The 16,199-nt window shown below is 35.6% G+C and overlaps 2 protein-coding genes across 2 annotated transcripts in view; both read right to left on the bottom strand.

Moving 5' to 3' along the window:
• efnb3b (ephrin-B3b) overlaps positions 1-16,199 on the bottom strand; it is an 888,832-nt gene that overhangs the window by 245,064 nt on the left and 627,569 nt on the right. The window lies entirely within an intron of this gene.
• dnah2 (dynein, axonemal, heavy chain 2) overlaps positions 1-16,199 on the bottom strand; it is a 306,887-nt gene that overhangs the window by 25,131 nt on the left and 265,557 nt on the right. Inside the window, exons 75-81 of the mRNA XM_009303124.5 lie at positions 15,133-15,259; positions 14,815-15,001; positions 9,841-9,989; positions 9,127-9,310; positions 5,136-5,326; positions 4,822-5,013; positions 2,535-2,719 (exon numbers count right to left, since the gene is read on the bottom strand). Coding sequence (XP_009301399.2) covers positions 2,535-2,719; positions 4,822-5,013; positions 5,136-5,326; positions 9,127-9,310; positions 9,841-9,989; positions 14,815-15,001; positions 15,133-15,259 — 1,215 coding nt within the window. The remainder of the gene's footprint in view (positions 1-2,534; positions 2,720-4,821; positions 5,014-5,135; positions 5,327-9,126; positions 9,311-9,840; positions 9,990-14,814; positions 15,002-15,132; positions 15,260-16,199) is intronic.

The following is a 16,199-nucleotide window of genomic DNA, read 5'->3' as shown; positions in this document are numbered from 1 at the left end:
TGTAGCTCAGCAATAAAACAAAGAACCAAAATGTTACGTTAAATTTGAAATCACAATCTCTATTAAAGGTATTCACCACAATCACCTTCCCATCATTCTCCCCGTCTTTTCAGATTAGATGGTAGGCAAAATCAAAGGTTATCGTGGGCCAACTTTGGCCCGCAGGTCCTACTTTGGGCATCTCTGCTATAAAAAAAAACTTTTTTAGTTCCTTAAAGAACATTTGAGCTTTTTATAGTGTAAATAATAATTTCATAAACTAAAGGACATTTAAATTTAAAAAATATATTTAGTTTTTATTACAGTTTTTAAAATTACATACAGATATATATATAGTTTTCCACAATGGTTACACAAAACAACCAAACATCGGAATGCAGAAATTATAGAAATGATAAAATACAAAAAATGTCATTAATAAATAAATACAAAAGTTACATTAATGATTCAAAGACATTATAAGAACAACCAAAACAATACACACATAACTGTTTTGTATATCGTCAAAAAGAAAACAGATAAAACTGATTAGTTGCTTTTCGATTACAATTCAATTTTGCACTTTTTTAACCCATATTCTGGCACCCAGTCAACCCTTTTTAAAATGTTTCCCCTAAACTATATACATATGAAACTATATAGACATCTCTGAGGATTGTACTTCAAGTACTTAACTGTTAATTTTTATTCATTAGTTTATTTGATAGGAATTGTTTTTCTCACTCTCATCTTTCTTGTATGTTTTCTCTCATTACAGAAAAATAACAAAATCAAATTTGTCTAACTATACATTCTATATTAATGGAAGAATATATTCTACCCATTTTCTCCATGTTTCATTAAACTCCTCAATCTGTAAACGTCGATTCCTTGTTAGCCTTGCCTTCTTATAGAGTTCATAAATTGTCAAACCAGTCACTAATTTAAGGTATTTCGAGGTATGGCTTTTCTACAGGCTATCAACAAAATTTTCAGCAGCTATTTTAGGCCTAGCAGTTTTTTAATCCTAAGTATAGTGTTGAGTAAGAAATATCAATGGGGATATGGAGTATATTCTCTAAACGATTATAAAAATCAAAATCCCTGAATTTTTTATCATTTCTAGAATATTGGTGTACGATTCGTGCCACATATATTTTTAAGTATCTCAAGGGTGACGAAAAACCAATGATATGTTTCCAACCAAATTTCCTCCATAAAGGGCATTTTTCAATGCTAAAGAACGTTTTGTGGCATGAAAGGGTTCTAGATGTCAACGGTTCTTCATGGAACTACTGATACCAATAACGTTTCTTTAGGTGTCTTAGTGGGTTTATATGGGTACATTCTGGGACAAATGTGTTTTAAGAGAGAAAAATCTGGAAAACCCTACTTTTTGGAATGTTAACAAATTTAATATTTTTTACTCAGGAAAGGGCCAGGACACACCTGATCAACAAAAAAGATCCAGTTGCAATGACCACTGACTGTTTTGCACCTTTATAAGAATAAATAACCTTTATAAGTTTATAAGTTTTAACTATTATTAGCAGATATCAATAGTCTGTATTTGTATTGTAGTCTGTATTTGTATTTGTCATTCAAAAAGGGAAAACTAGTACTGTAGATCTAAAAAATATAAACAACTGTGTATTCATTTAGCATTTTGAATATGAAGAATGTTTATGACTTGATGGATTCAACATGCTCAACTGACCAACAGAACACAAATTGAGTCCAATGCAGAACACACAACAAAAATTGACCGTCTCTCAATGATTGCCCTGTTTGTCAAGTTTGTTGAGTGAAATGTTTATTTTTTTACTGTATGTTTGATGTAATCTAAACTAAAAACAGAACAGGGTGGGACATATAGTAGCCCCTCCCCCTTTTATAAAAGCCCAGAGCGTTTTGTTTTCATCACAGGTCTGCCAGTCAGGGTGGTTGAGCTACAAGTGTATCAAATGAAAAGCAAATGAGAAGCGTTTTGAATAGGGGCAGGGCATGTCAGATACTATCTACCCTTGGATTGGTCGGAAGATTTGATGAGAAACTAAAATATGAGGTGATGTCAAAAAATTAATTGATTTGATATTTTCTTAATTTAAATTTTGTCACTGTTTTAGTACACACTAGACTACTAACAGTGACTGACATCTAAAAAAAACTTTTAATTTTACATGATAGTTCACCTCAAAAATGAAAATGTCCTCATTTTTAATTCTCTCTTGTGTGGTTCTATGAGATTCTTTATTATGTTCAATAGAAAAAAACAAGATATTTTGAAAAATGCTGGTTGCTGGCACCCATCGACTTCCAAAGTTCCAAAAAAATTATTTTGGAAGTCAACGGGTGCCAGCAACCATCATTTTTCAAATTCTCTTCTTCTGTGTTCAACAGAAGGAAAACTCAAATAGCTTTTGAACAATTAAAGAGTGAATAAATGATGGCAGAATTTTTATTTTTGAGTGAATTATCCCTTTAAGGGTTGAAGTTAGATTGTAGTATTTATAAAGCAATAGTTTGATTTAAAGTGTATGTGTGGATGAACTCACTTGAAGAAGGGTGTATCGATAACAGCAGGACAGAAGTATTGGTTGATGTAAGTGGTGAGCAGACGCCGGTCCCAGTCGTCAGTCACATGTCCTCCATAGTTAATGCCAGCGATGAGGAACTTGAGAGCGTCCCAGGGGATTTCCTCATACTCATCCAGATAAAGACTCAGAAGATTCTCACTCACCTGGAAGACAGGGAGAGATGAGTATTTACGGTAAACAATGTGCCTTTGCATAATGGTAAGGTTGCCAGAGACACATGAGTGAAGTCAACAGAGATTTCATCCAATTAATTTTATTTATGGAATGCTTTTAAAACATGTTTTTGTTTATAATAATGTCATAGCCATAGGCAGTGTCTATTAAATATGCAGCTTATTTTCTGCTATTTTAGGGTAGAACTTTTAGGCTACTATGTGACCAGGTTGCAAAGGTGCATTATCATTAAGGGCGTTAGAGCAGAGGATGTATGCTTTCATCTATAATGACTTTGACTTTGACATTTTGCTGCCCAAAATATTGGTAGTGGGCCAAATAAGGCTGAGAATCCCAGTCTTCACAGCTGTCCAAGACATGTGGTCAGATAAAAGGAAACCTTTTCCCCCCAACTTAATATGACTATGCAATACTCCTTCTCTCCCTACTAATAAATATGATGATAAATATACAATTATTATAAACTATAGTGAAAAGGTAGTTAGTAAAAATGGCGGCAAGGTATGGCGGCAGGCCAGGAGCTGTAAGTACAAACGCAGCTTGTTTTAAACAAAAAAATGATCTATTTGATCTTTTAATTAGATTTAGTCAGGGCAGAAATGTTGGCAATGTGATACAGGTAAGTATTACTACGATGCATTGTCTGTATTGTACTGTAAATGTATATTGAACTATTTTTAAGTTACAACTTTCTGTTTTATCTGTACAGACAATAAATTTGTTACAACTTCCTGCCCAGGAACTATAGAAGTATAAATTAATCAACAACTAAATAAAATAAATATAATATATTATAATATATTATTATTCATTCATAATTCCTTTTCTTTTCGGCTTAGTCCCTTTATTAATCAGGGGTCGCATTGCACTCTCATTCACACACATACACAATGGGCAATTTAGGTTACCCAATTAACCTATACCACATGTCTTTGGACTTGTGGAGGAAATTAGAGCATCAGGAGAAAACCCACACAAGCAAGGGGAGAACATGCAAACTCCACACAGAAATGCCAACTGACCCAGCTAGGGCTCGAACCAGCGACGTTCTTGCTGTGAGGCAATCGTTCTACCCATTGTGTCACTATGATGCCCCCAATTTAATATGACTATGCAATACTCCTTCTCTCTCTACTAATAACAACATCAAAAAAACAACAACAATAATAATATGTATTTTATTTAAATTATACAAATTTATTTATTATTTAATAAAATTAAATTTGGATTATAATAGCAGTGCTATTATGGTGTAAATATATTATTACTATTAAATTATTATTTCCACTTTTAATAGTAATAATGGTGGTGGTGATGTTTATTAAAATATTTTTTACTTTGTTCATTTTAAATTCTACCAATTAAACAAATAAACACAGGTACAGTCAATGGACAATTTATTAGGTATACCTGTCCAACTGTTCGTTAATTTCTAATCAGCCAATCACATGACAACAACTCAAGGCTTTTAGGCATGTAGACATTGTCAAGACAATCTGCTGCAGTTCAAACCGAGCATCAGAATGGGGAAGAAAGGTGATTTGAGTGACTGTGAACGTGGTATTGGAGGCATGCAGAAGAGCATCTCTGCACGCACAACACGTTCAACCTTGAGGCAGAGGGGCTACAGCAGCTGAAGACAACACTGGGTGCCACCCCTGTCAGCTAAGAACAGGAAACTGAGGCTACAATTCGCACAGGCTCACCAAAGTTGGACAATAGAAGATTGGAAAAAAGTTGCCTGGTGTACCTAATAAAGTGGCCGGTGAGTGTATGTAATATAACTTAGAAATTATAACTTTTCTATTTTAGTGTAAAAGAAAATATTTAACAAGAACTATGATACTAAAAATACTTTTTAAACTGTTGTTATTATTATTGTATTTTTAGTTAAAGTGACTTTAAAGGTTTTTTTTTTTAAAGACAATCTTATGGTATGCATTCATATAGTTAATCTAATCTATGATTACACAGCCGATGCAATCAGTTCACATTGGTCATACTCTTTCATATAAAAAAAAGTAAATCCATCCAAAAACAGAAAAAAAAATATCCTTGTCTGTTTTTCTACCTCAAAGTCAGAGTCGTTGAAACTGTATATGATGTTCCAACCAAGCTGCAGGAACTTCCTCCTCTCCAGTATGACGCTGTGAAAGAAGCAGAGACTGAAGAGCAGCTTTCGATACAGCAGCGGCCGAGAGCAGCGCAGGAACTGAGTCTCAGACACCCGCTGATAGAGACGCTTCATATTCCACTTCACCCCCTACAGAGACACAAGAACACACACACACACACATACATACACAAAGAGCACTTTAATTACGGCACACATCATTTCAAACATCCGGCTACGGTCTGTAAAGTGGGCATATACAGTATGTGTACCCTGGGAGGCTCAGTAGTGATTTTGATGCCTGTCTGCAGGATGGCGATGGGGAATTCTGGGTGAGGGGAGGAGCTCAACCACAGCCGGAAATCTGGATGACATTCCTGGACTTGTAACTCATCTACCAACTTATCCAGCTCACACATCCAAGAGAGAGACAGGTGACAATTAGCCAGAAACACCCAATGACCTGCCAGACGGAAATTAGGAAGATTTAGTTAATCAAATAATACTTCAAAAGAAAATGTGAGTGGTCGGTGTGGCAAAAACATACATATATATATATATATATATATATATATCTTTTAAAATAAAATAAAAAAATGTTGTAAATTCTAAAAAATTAAAAAGTTTGACACTTCAAAACATTTAAAGCTGAATAAATGTATTTTTTTTTAAAAACAAAAGTACTGATCCCAAGTTTGAAGGGATTGTATAAGTAAGAGTTAATGATGAGCCGAACTATCAGAAAATGATGCACACTCAAGGTGGTGATGCAACACTTTGCATCTTTGCTACAGCTCAGGTGTGCAGATTTTACTTACAAAGCTTATACTATTATTACCACACCTAAGGTCATTGTTAGCATGTTGTATTTCAAGATATTTTTAAAGTTTTTGTCCTTAAACCACTTCGAGTAGAAGATAGATTTTTTTTATGCAGAGACATTACATCAAGAATGTCTGGCAGACGTTTCTGTTCTATTGGTAAAACTTTTTATGTTTTTGAAAATTGCAGCTTGAGCCACAGACAGCTGACTAATCCAGTTAATGATCCAATTATTAGGGACAGAGTACCTTTGTGTCTATGGATGTATACAAAATCATCCCCTATACCCTCATTTAATGTTCTCTACTTTAGTCCACTAATATAGTCCATGTAAAAAAAAAATAAAATAAAAAGTAGTGAGTAAGATCGACTAGTGCACCAAGTGCACTAGAAGGGATGCCGTTTAGTTTGTGCTTGTTACGACCCCCTCGTTCGAGTCGCAACATAAAAGAGTTCGGACAACAAAAGAATGTATATGCAACTTATTTATTATACAAAAAACTAAATAGAACAACAAAAATCAACAAACAAACGTCTAGGGGAAAATAAAGAAAATAACTACTTTAACTACACAAATAAATAATGCTAAACAAAACCATAAGGTTGCAGAAATGAAGAGATCTTGACACGAAGACGGCCCGTAGCCACACCGTCTCCCAGTAGCTAGCACACAATTGCTTTTATATGGTTTGAGCCAATTAGTGAACAACCAGGCACCCAATCAGGATCTGCCACATCCATACTGAAATCCTGGGGTTGTCACAGTGCTGTCCTGGTTAAAAATCCCTCTCAGACAGATTTGATTTTTTTCTGATCACACCCTGTGATAGCAATTTAAAACTTAGTGAGCTGTCTGTTACTAATAAATCCAAGCATTTTGATTTCTGTCATCTATATAAATGTTAATTTAACAATTAAATCATAATTCGTTTAGAAATGTTTACGATCCATAAGATCCTGGTGTGGATCTTGTCATCTTGTGGTCAGATGCCCAAATTTATTTGGTGCACAAACTCTAAAGGCCTTATCATGCACACGGTGCAATTAGGCGCAAGACATGTTTGGCGAGATTTGTTGCTATTTTCAGACCAGCGCAACCCTAATTTTTACAATTTGCCGGTCTATAGAAGAGGTGTGTTAAAGCACATTGTTGGCACGTTGCTATTTTGAGGGCCTGAAATAGACAGCACAATTGACCAGCTGGTCTAAGGAGCGCATTAGTTATGTGTCTATGTGGGTTCAAATGCTTAAAAGACACAGGATGTACAGCAATACACAAATATCTTTACATATTTATACTTAACACAATTTTTTTATTTTATACATAAATATAAAAACCACTACCTTCATGCCTTCTTTATGTCCGGGGGCCTTTTTTCAGTTTATTCATGACAATTTTTATTTGTATATGGTTATGATTATTAGTAGGAGTATTTGTTATATGCATATTTATATTTGTTTTCATAAAAACAAGTTCGGATTTGTCCACCTGTCGAGTTTTGGAGATGTATACATCACTATAAAAGGCATAAAAATAGATCAAATGTTTGGATATAACTGTTTTTTTGACCACACTTCATTATTATTATTCATTTATACGTTTGCTGGAAATTAGAACAGAATTTACAAATAATTTGAAAAAAATACTTGCGCTTAACAAATGAAATTAAATATGTAGGCTGATGGATGTCTTCATTGGAGTGCGTACAACACCGTTTCCTTATCCACGAAAGCAGAGGAGTAAACTAAAGAGTAAAAGTAAAGTAAAGAGAAAGTGAAGAGGTCGAATGGAGGAGGCTCGTTCTTTATCCTCATGCTTATGATGGTCTGTTAAACTTTTTTCTCGCTAGTGAAACATTCAGTTTTTTCACTTACAAAGTCCGCCATGTAAATAGCAAATGCACTTTGACCCTTAAAGGGAATGAGAAATGAGACTCTGATTGGTTTAATGCATGTAATACTCAAAAACACACCCATAACTCATTAAGAGAATAAACACAACCCTGTTAGACCATACACTGTGGCGCAAACTGTATTCTTCTGTACTTAAAATAACAGTGGATTCAGACACGCCTTAATGCTTTTGCATCACATGCTTTAGACTTTGCGCCTAGATCGTTAAAATAGAGCCCTAGAGTGCAATATGGGTATTTCTCTCTAGCTGTTGAATATACATTGGTTGTATACTCATTATTGCGCACTATGGGATTGACTGAGTGCACTTTAGTACCTCCTCTATGATTCCCAGCACCACTACAAATGGCTGATCTCTCAAATAGTACACTGTTTAAGAGTATAGGGCGCAATTTTGGATAAAGCCTATATAGTTTTATTATTTATATTCTATGCATTTAAATGAAAATAATTGCACCTCTTGAAATAAAACAATCAGAATCACACTCATTGCACCTGGAAGAGCATTTGTTGAATAAAACATATGCCAAAATAGTTGGTGGTTCATTCTGCTGTGGTGGCATGTGATAAATCAGGGACTAAGGCGAAGAAAAATTAATGAATAACGCATTAAAAGAAGAATAGCTGTGACCAAAATTGCAAGCTTCTAATGTAGGTACTACATTTGAACTTTTGGACAACAGTTAGAAAAGTACATTCTACACTGCAAAAAGAAATTAACTTAAATTCACCATAAATTACTGGCTAATAATTGCATTACTTTCACAGTAAAATACAGTATGTAAACTCACAGCAAATTACTGTGTGGTAGTTTACAGTAATTTATGTGATTTTGGTACATTAAATTACTGTGAAATTACAGCCATATAGAGTAACTTCACAGTAGATAATGAAGTCCATTACTGTGATTTCACATTATTATCTTGTAGAATTAACTGTATTTTTCGGTGAAAAGATATAAGATATAGCTTTTTTTCTTTTACAGTAAATTACAGTAATCATGCCACCTGCATTAATTTCACAATAAAATTCTGAATGCAACACATTACTGTGAATTTTACAGTTAAATCCTGTAAAGTGATATTAATGTAATTTACTGTGAAAAATTACAGTAACGTTGTGAAAACCTGGACATTTTTACAGTGTATAAATTGTAATATAAATAGGAGTATGAATGAAATTCAGATGTAATACATCAGTTCCTATTCATAGTCTCATTGGAGTGGCCTCATAAGACAGTGTACACTTCAGAATCTCGCCAAAAGTAGTAAGTCATCTGAAGACTTCCCATGTATGGTTTTTTCAAATACTATGAATTATGACACCACTTGACTCACATGCTGTTTTTAACATAGTATATTTTAGGAAAGTATGTGATTTTATGAATGTTCTAATTACATAAAATGTCACTGAACTCATCTAACTGCATAAATCTACATATAAATCATAAAGAGATAGCAAAGGAAGCTGCAAACAGAAAGATAATAAAGTGGAGAAAAACAGAGCCAGAGAGAAAGATCATGTCACCGTTTGCGACTCCCTCTTTGATCAGCCGGGTGGCGATGGGTGCCTGGCCTTGACCCAGCGAGAGGGCAAAGAAGCGCTGACCCATGCCTGACGTCTCTGCCAGCTGAAGCAGGGCTGCCGTTGGGTCCACACCAGGAGACAGCACAAAGATCAGAGGAGTCCTCGTGGTGCTGTCTGCTACAACCTGACACACAAACACACACACATACACAGAAGGTAAATGGGTTTTGGTATGACTGCAGATAGGTTTGACTGTTTCTATTTCCTAAACTAATGCAAAAAGTCAAAATGGATACAAAAAAAGGAAAGAAAATGAAAAAGGGGGGGGGAAAATCAATTGCATTTAGGAAACCCTGAAGCATATCTGATTTATTTCATCCAGTCTCTGTTTCTCTCTGTCTGGAGGGAGATGTAGAGAGGTTGTGTTGCTGTGCTTGAGATTCATTTTTGAGAGCAAAGAGTTAAAAATAAGAGCAGCCCCACATTCAATTTTTCAGAGTTCAAACGCTGAAAATGCCAGCTTCTTATAGAACAGTGTGATATTGAATGTGTTTCACCTTAATTTAATGCTAAACTTTGCTGTTCTCACATCTCACCCAAGAGCCTCAATGATGTACAGAACGAAAAAGTTAATTTCTTTGTTCACTGGCTCATTTCAATTGTAAGCTGTAAGGCCAGCAGTTCTCTTTGTGTGTTTGTGCGAGTGTCACTCACAGCCTTCATATCAAGGATGGGTGGCTCTACGAACTGAGAGCCCAGGTTGTTGATGACGAAAGCAGTGACGCAGAGAGAGACGCGATCCTGTCGGAGAGATCTTACAATCAGCATCTTCTGCAGCTCATTGCAGCTGTTTTCCCATTCTCCTGCACAGAGAGAGAGAGAGCAAGAGATGAAAAATAAAGCAACGAGGCCGATTGTGGCATTCACAGTCAGTAGAGAGAGGCAAGAGAAATGAAGAGGGAAATTAGGAAACAAGCTGATAACGTGTTCCAGTTCACTAACTTTAAAAGGGGATTTTCATTGGCTTCTTTTGTTTTCATATTGCCCTAATGATATTTTCTATCCCTTTACTAGAAGCTGCAAACCAAAAACTTTTATGTACTGGAGCTGAAATATGTTTGCTTCTCATTAATGACTCTCAATCATTCTTTCGTCTGCTGATATGGACATAATTTAAAACAATATAACTCCAAATGAATGGCTTTAATGATTCTGTTTTTTAATGTGAATCAAAATCACACACTGTAATAGGGCTGTGCGATTAATCGAAATGGTATCAAACGATTTGAACATGCGTGATTTCTAAATTGGCTTACAGCACGATTTTCCCGCAGTATGCTATTTGAACCAATCAACGCAGAGCACAAGAAAAGGGGACTGAGGCGCCGTTTAGACTAATACATTTTAGTTTTAAAACTGCGTTTTAAAATGAAAACGATCCATGTCCACTGGCGTTTCACATAGCGTTTCTGAACAACTCTCTGTCCACAATATCCTACTGAATACACACATCGAGTGACCACACACACACTTTGTCATGCGCTACAGCAATGAGAGCTGTGCACGTCGGAACGTCCATCAAGGATCTACCGCTGGATCTAATCTCACTATTTTTGTTAAATGTGATATTTAATTCATCTTGTCTCTATCTAACAACATATTCCCCGACTTTGGTCTTTTGAATCGATTGCTTGTTCTCAGGTAAAGTGTTTTGGCTAACGAGTGCAAAGATAGGTTAATATATTAATTTATGTAACCACATACATTGATTCTGCACATTTGACTAATTGCTTGCCTTTATTTCCTATATTTTATAAACTTTCCTGTTCATTATGCTTTTACAATGGCCATTATTGATTATTAAAACTGATTTGCAGCAAAAAAGAGAGTATGCTTTGTATTTTCAATAAAAATGAAAGGAGGTAGTAATATCATAGGTTCCATTTTGTTAAGATTTACCCGACGTGTCCACGGGAGTTTGTTTTCAATATCAAACTTGCGAAGTTTGAACTTACAAGGCGAGTATGCAAGACTGAACTTTGTTTAGGCTACTTAATATTGAGGAAAAAGCACCAATCAGAGAGGCGAATGTCAGCAGCCCCGCCTCCATTTTCAGATGTCTTCGTTTTTCCCTATCCACACTAACATGGAGCAACAGTGTTTTAAAATAAAAATGGCCTCTTCAGAGTTTTCAAAAAGCTTCGTTTTCGGCGCTCAAAAACTCTGGCGAATTGTAGACGGATGGTGTAACTGTAGCAAAACTTATGCGTTTTAAAACTAAAACGTAAAAGTGTAAACTGGGCCTGAATAGGCTGCATGAACAGGGATGATGAGTTCAGCACAAAAGAACTTTGTGGCAAAAAAAGGTTAACATCTGTGGTGTGGGATTACTTTGAATACAGGAAGGCTGATGTATCGCAGAATCAGGTAATTAATAAGACCTGTAAGTCATATATCTTGTCTAAAAGCGTGTGGAGCGTTGCTCTCTTCAGCTTTCAACATACATTGCGCTCGCGCTTCTTTGTCGTTGCTTGGCGACCATCAAGCGTTTTCTCAGAGGATGACAAACTTTTAACAATGCTGCAATTTCGACACAAGTTTTATTATGGAGAACAATAAAAAAGCACTGCAGTGTTTGGGTGTTCTGTGTGTTTGTCTGAGGTAATTAATCTACCAAAATGTGTATATGAAGAGTTCAAATGCAAACACCTCTAAATGCCATCGGAAATGTTCTCCTAACATGAGCATTTTTCTCAACCTCCTATGTTAAGGCAATTAAAAGAACTTATTTGTCATTATAAAAGTAAAATTTCTAAACCTATACACAAGAGTTATGCTAATTTTATTAAATATCAAGAGGCATTTAGAGGTTTTTGCATCTAAACTCTTCATATTCTATACAAAGTATGAAGCTGACTGTTCAGTTCTTGTCATGTGACTCGCGGTGTGCTTGCAGCATTCTGAAAAGAAAGACGTTTTCACCTGGGTGTGCATGGAATACGCGCATTTGGTTAACTTTGAAGTCACTCCCAATAAGCAAGCCAGGCGCCTCCATTGGAAGTAATAAACTTGAGCAAGTAAAAAAAGCAATATGTGAATGGCCTATTTCACGGCAGTGTCACAAAGAGGTATATAATCATTGCATGGCAAAAAATTAAAAAATCTGTGGACACATACAAAAGTACATTCAACAACTTCTGATGTGGTCAAACAGAACATTGGAACCACACACACACACACACACACACACACACACACGCACACACACACACACACACACACACACACACACACACAGTAGTCTATTAATTTGTTTTGCCATAGGTAAGTTCTAGAGACATTTGTTACACCTTTACTAGGTGATTTTTTATTTATTTATTTTTTATCTCATTTCTGTTTTAGAGATGTTACAGGTCTTTGATAAATATGTAATTGTTTTCCTTTGAAAATATGTTTCCCACAATTTGCAATATTGTTCAAGAAAATCATGTCCATAATGCATAGCCCTACTCTGTGATCAGTGTAATGCAACATAATTCCCAAACAAATGATTATTACATGATGGCTTCTTTTAGTTATTCAAAGCCATACACTGCAAGCAGCCTAAGCCAAGTTCCCCAAAAGGAAACCTTCTCAAAAAAGGAATTTTGTAAGTGAATCAAAACCATACAGCAATCAGTGTAAATCAATACCTATTCCCTCTAAATAACCCTCACAAGTTAGTTCTTTATTGTGACTCAAGGCAATACACCGTGACCAGAGTAATCCAAACCGATTCCCAAACAAACCATTTGAACTAATTGGTTCCTTTCAGGAATTCAAACCATGAACTGTCAACAGGGAAAACCAGCTTGATTCCAGAACAAATTAGACAACTCGTTTAAGTGGATCAAAACCATACAGCAATCAGTTTAATTCAATACCAACCTTACCCCCGACTCCCTCTAAAAAATCTCATTAGCTGATTCTTCTTGGCAAATCAAAACCATGCACAACCTGATTCATAGACGATTTATTACTTTAATCTGATTCTTTTGAGTCAAAACTACAAAACCATACATCAAGACTAATGTAGTCCTAACTGATTCTCAAAAAAATGATGTAAAAAGATTTGTGTTAGCTGATTTTTATTAAGGGGCACATATTTTGCTCTGAACAACCATGTCGCTGTTTTTGTGGCCTGTGCCTTTAATGCTAGTTCTTCCCACCCACCAGTCCCATATATATGTTAGTTATGCATAGTTTTTTTTTTTTTACATTTTTTTATCTTATCTTATGTACAGTGTTGTGTTTGTATATATGTTTTATCTATGTAGCACCGATGTCCTGCAAGACACGACATTTCATTCCTCTGTATGTCCACACATGTAGCAGAATGACAATAAAGCTCGACTTGACTTGAGCGACTCCATCGCGGATTGCGTCAGCGTTTACCATTGCACTGTTTTTGCACGGCAAATGTGACAGGATACACGTTAATATCCACAGATGTACGGGTATCCGTTATGTAAATGTACATAAAAATTTTTGATTTCTGATTTATTGATCATAAATATTATTTCAAGTGTTCACACTTAGATATTGCTTGACAACTGTAAGCAGGTTTGGCATGCTGTCCCGGGAGAAAACCCTGAGCTCGGAGATAGTTGAGCCCAGGGCTCCCGCCAGGTCCATAGAGCATGTGAGGGGAGTACAAGATCAGGTGGTTCTCAAGAGCTCCCCTTTTTTGTAAAGGAGAAAAGGAGGAGAAAGGGGTGGATGGGGGGTTTCTTCGGAAAACGAAGATAGGGGAGTAATATCTAGCTAGGCTACTTATAGTGAGTTAGGATAGATCTGATTGGCTAACTAATGAGTGTAGATAGGTGGCCAGCTGCAGTCAATTATATCACATGCTCCTCTCGAAATTAGTTCAAAAACTTCACATAAAATAATAATAAAATTCAAAATAATTGTACTGACATGCGGCTGTGGTGATAAAGTAAAGAAGGTAAAATCGCTGTTATTCATTACAAACATGCACTGTTTTACCAAGGTTTTAAACTTGTAAAACTCATTCTTGATCACATTTGATGATGATTGATGATCACAGAGAGCTGAACAGATCTTTTAACTTCTGTTGCTTTGCTCACGTCTTGTCTTGTTGATATGATTATACGCATTACAACGGACACATGTTATTATGCGGTTGTCAATCAAATCGGTGGGTGGGGAAACTGCAAAATGTAGGGTTTTGGATCCTATTTTAACAGTGAGAAATTTTAAAAGAGATTTATTGTCTTTATATCACCCCAATATGACTGTGGACAGACTATATCTACACACAGTTCTGTCCAAACAGCTCTTTTTTTTACATCATAGGTGCCCTTAAATGAGTCAAACCCATACACGGCAACTAATGTAATCAAATCTGATTGTCAAAATAATGACTCTAACAGGGTGATTCTTTTGAGAGAATCAAATACATTTACTAAGGCTCATGACATTGGTTGTTCACATAACAAACAGATAAAAAGGATTTCTGTCATAAAAAAAAACAAATTTTTTTAATTTAAAAAAATCTTATTACCTGGCTTACTTGTCCTACATATTTCTTGCTCAAAAATAGCCAAAAATATTATGATCTCCATTTCAACCATTTGTAAAATGGCACAACCACAACAACAAAAACAACTACAACACACATATTACCAGGAAGTGGTGCTTTCTCTGGTTCTGGATTGGTGTACCAGTGGTGCCAGTCTCGAGGGTACTGCTCAAACGAGGCCATGAGTTCATGGAAATTAGTCAGTTTATCCAGTTCAGTTATGTTGTCCCAGTTAGAGTCCGACAGCCAGTGAGAGCAGGGGTTATCCATCTGTTTCTTTGTATCTAGAACCTAAAACACACACCACAGAATTTTTGTATGTAACATGAGGACTTTTTCCCCCCCATTTTTAAGGCAAGACAATCCTTTCCCATAATTCACTTTCAGAAACAAAGTGCACTCCCCCCACCCAAAGCTCTCACCAATCCCCCCCGGAGGAAGAAGTTGTATTCATCCATGTTGAGCTTCCCAGATGCCTCCAGGATCTTGGCACACATGTGGAAACTGAACAGCAACTTGTGACACTCAAACAGTCCTCGACAGGTGTATCTGCAAACAGATCAAACGCTCCCACATCACTCTGAACGTCAGCTTAAAATGATTAAAACACATCAAATCTATGACGCACATCAGATGACAACAAGCAGACTCCATCTGATGATTATGTATGCCTGATCTATAAAGTATGTGTGTGATAGAAGGACCCCAAAGTTATACTTGAGTTGAAAATAAAAAGATAACTCAGAACTTATGACGAATAAAACAAACAAACTAAAAAACCAACAACATTTGAGTAGGTGTTTTGAAGTGGTAAATAATCAACATGTACGAGAGGATGTTAAATCACAACCTAGGTGATAGTATGAGTTAAGTGCTACAGAATGGTAGGATATACTGTATAGCACTTTCTAAGATTCAAACCATTCAGAGTGTGAAAGCTGTCGGAAAGACCAATTATTTGTAATTCAAATGGCTCTGAATTAATTGTTCTGAACAAATGATTCAGGCGGCATCTCAAAAGAATGACTTTTCCATGAGAATTAAACATCAATCCCAAAATGACAGACACTTTGTTTTTCGAAAGCTAATTTCACAGATAACATTTATGCTTATTTATTTCCAACAATTTTGTTTTCTAATAAGAGTTCTATATGAAAATGTGCATTTGCTGATTTTGAACATATGAAAAAATGTCAAAGAAAAAAAATTGCTTTTGTGTATCTTTTCAAATCAAGCTGTATTTTTTTACATTTAATTGCACGTATTGAGGGTGCATAATAGTGACAGTTACTCTACACATAATGTACTGTTTAAATGTTTAGTTGTCAATATGTTATTATTTATTTATTTTAATGGTAACACTTTACAATAATGCATAAAAACAATACATTTGTTATTGTAATAATTTATTATTCACCAAATCAGTATATTAGAATGATTTCTAAAGAATCGTGTGATGCCGAAGACTGGAGCAATAGCTGTTCCATTA

The sequence above is a fragment of the Danio rerio genome, chromosome 7, assembly GCF_049306965.1.
Source record: "Danio rerio strain Tuebingen ecotype United States chromosome 7, GRCz12tu, whole genome shotgun sequence".
Classification (NCBI taxonomy): Eukaryota; Metazoa; Chordata; class Actinopteri; order Cypriniformes; family Danionidae; genus Danio; species Danio rerio.
The sequence above is the reverse complement of the archived record's forward strand: the minus strand, read 5'-3'. Positions and strand labels throughout refer to the sequence as shown.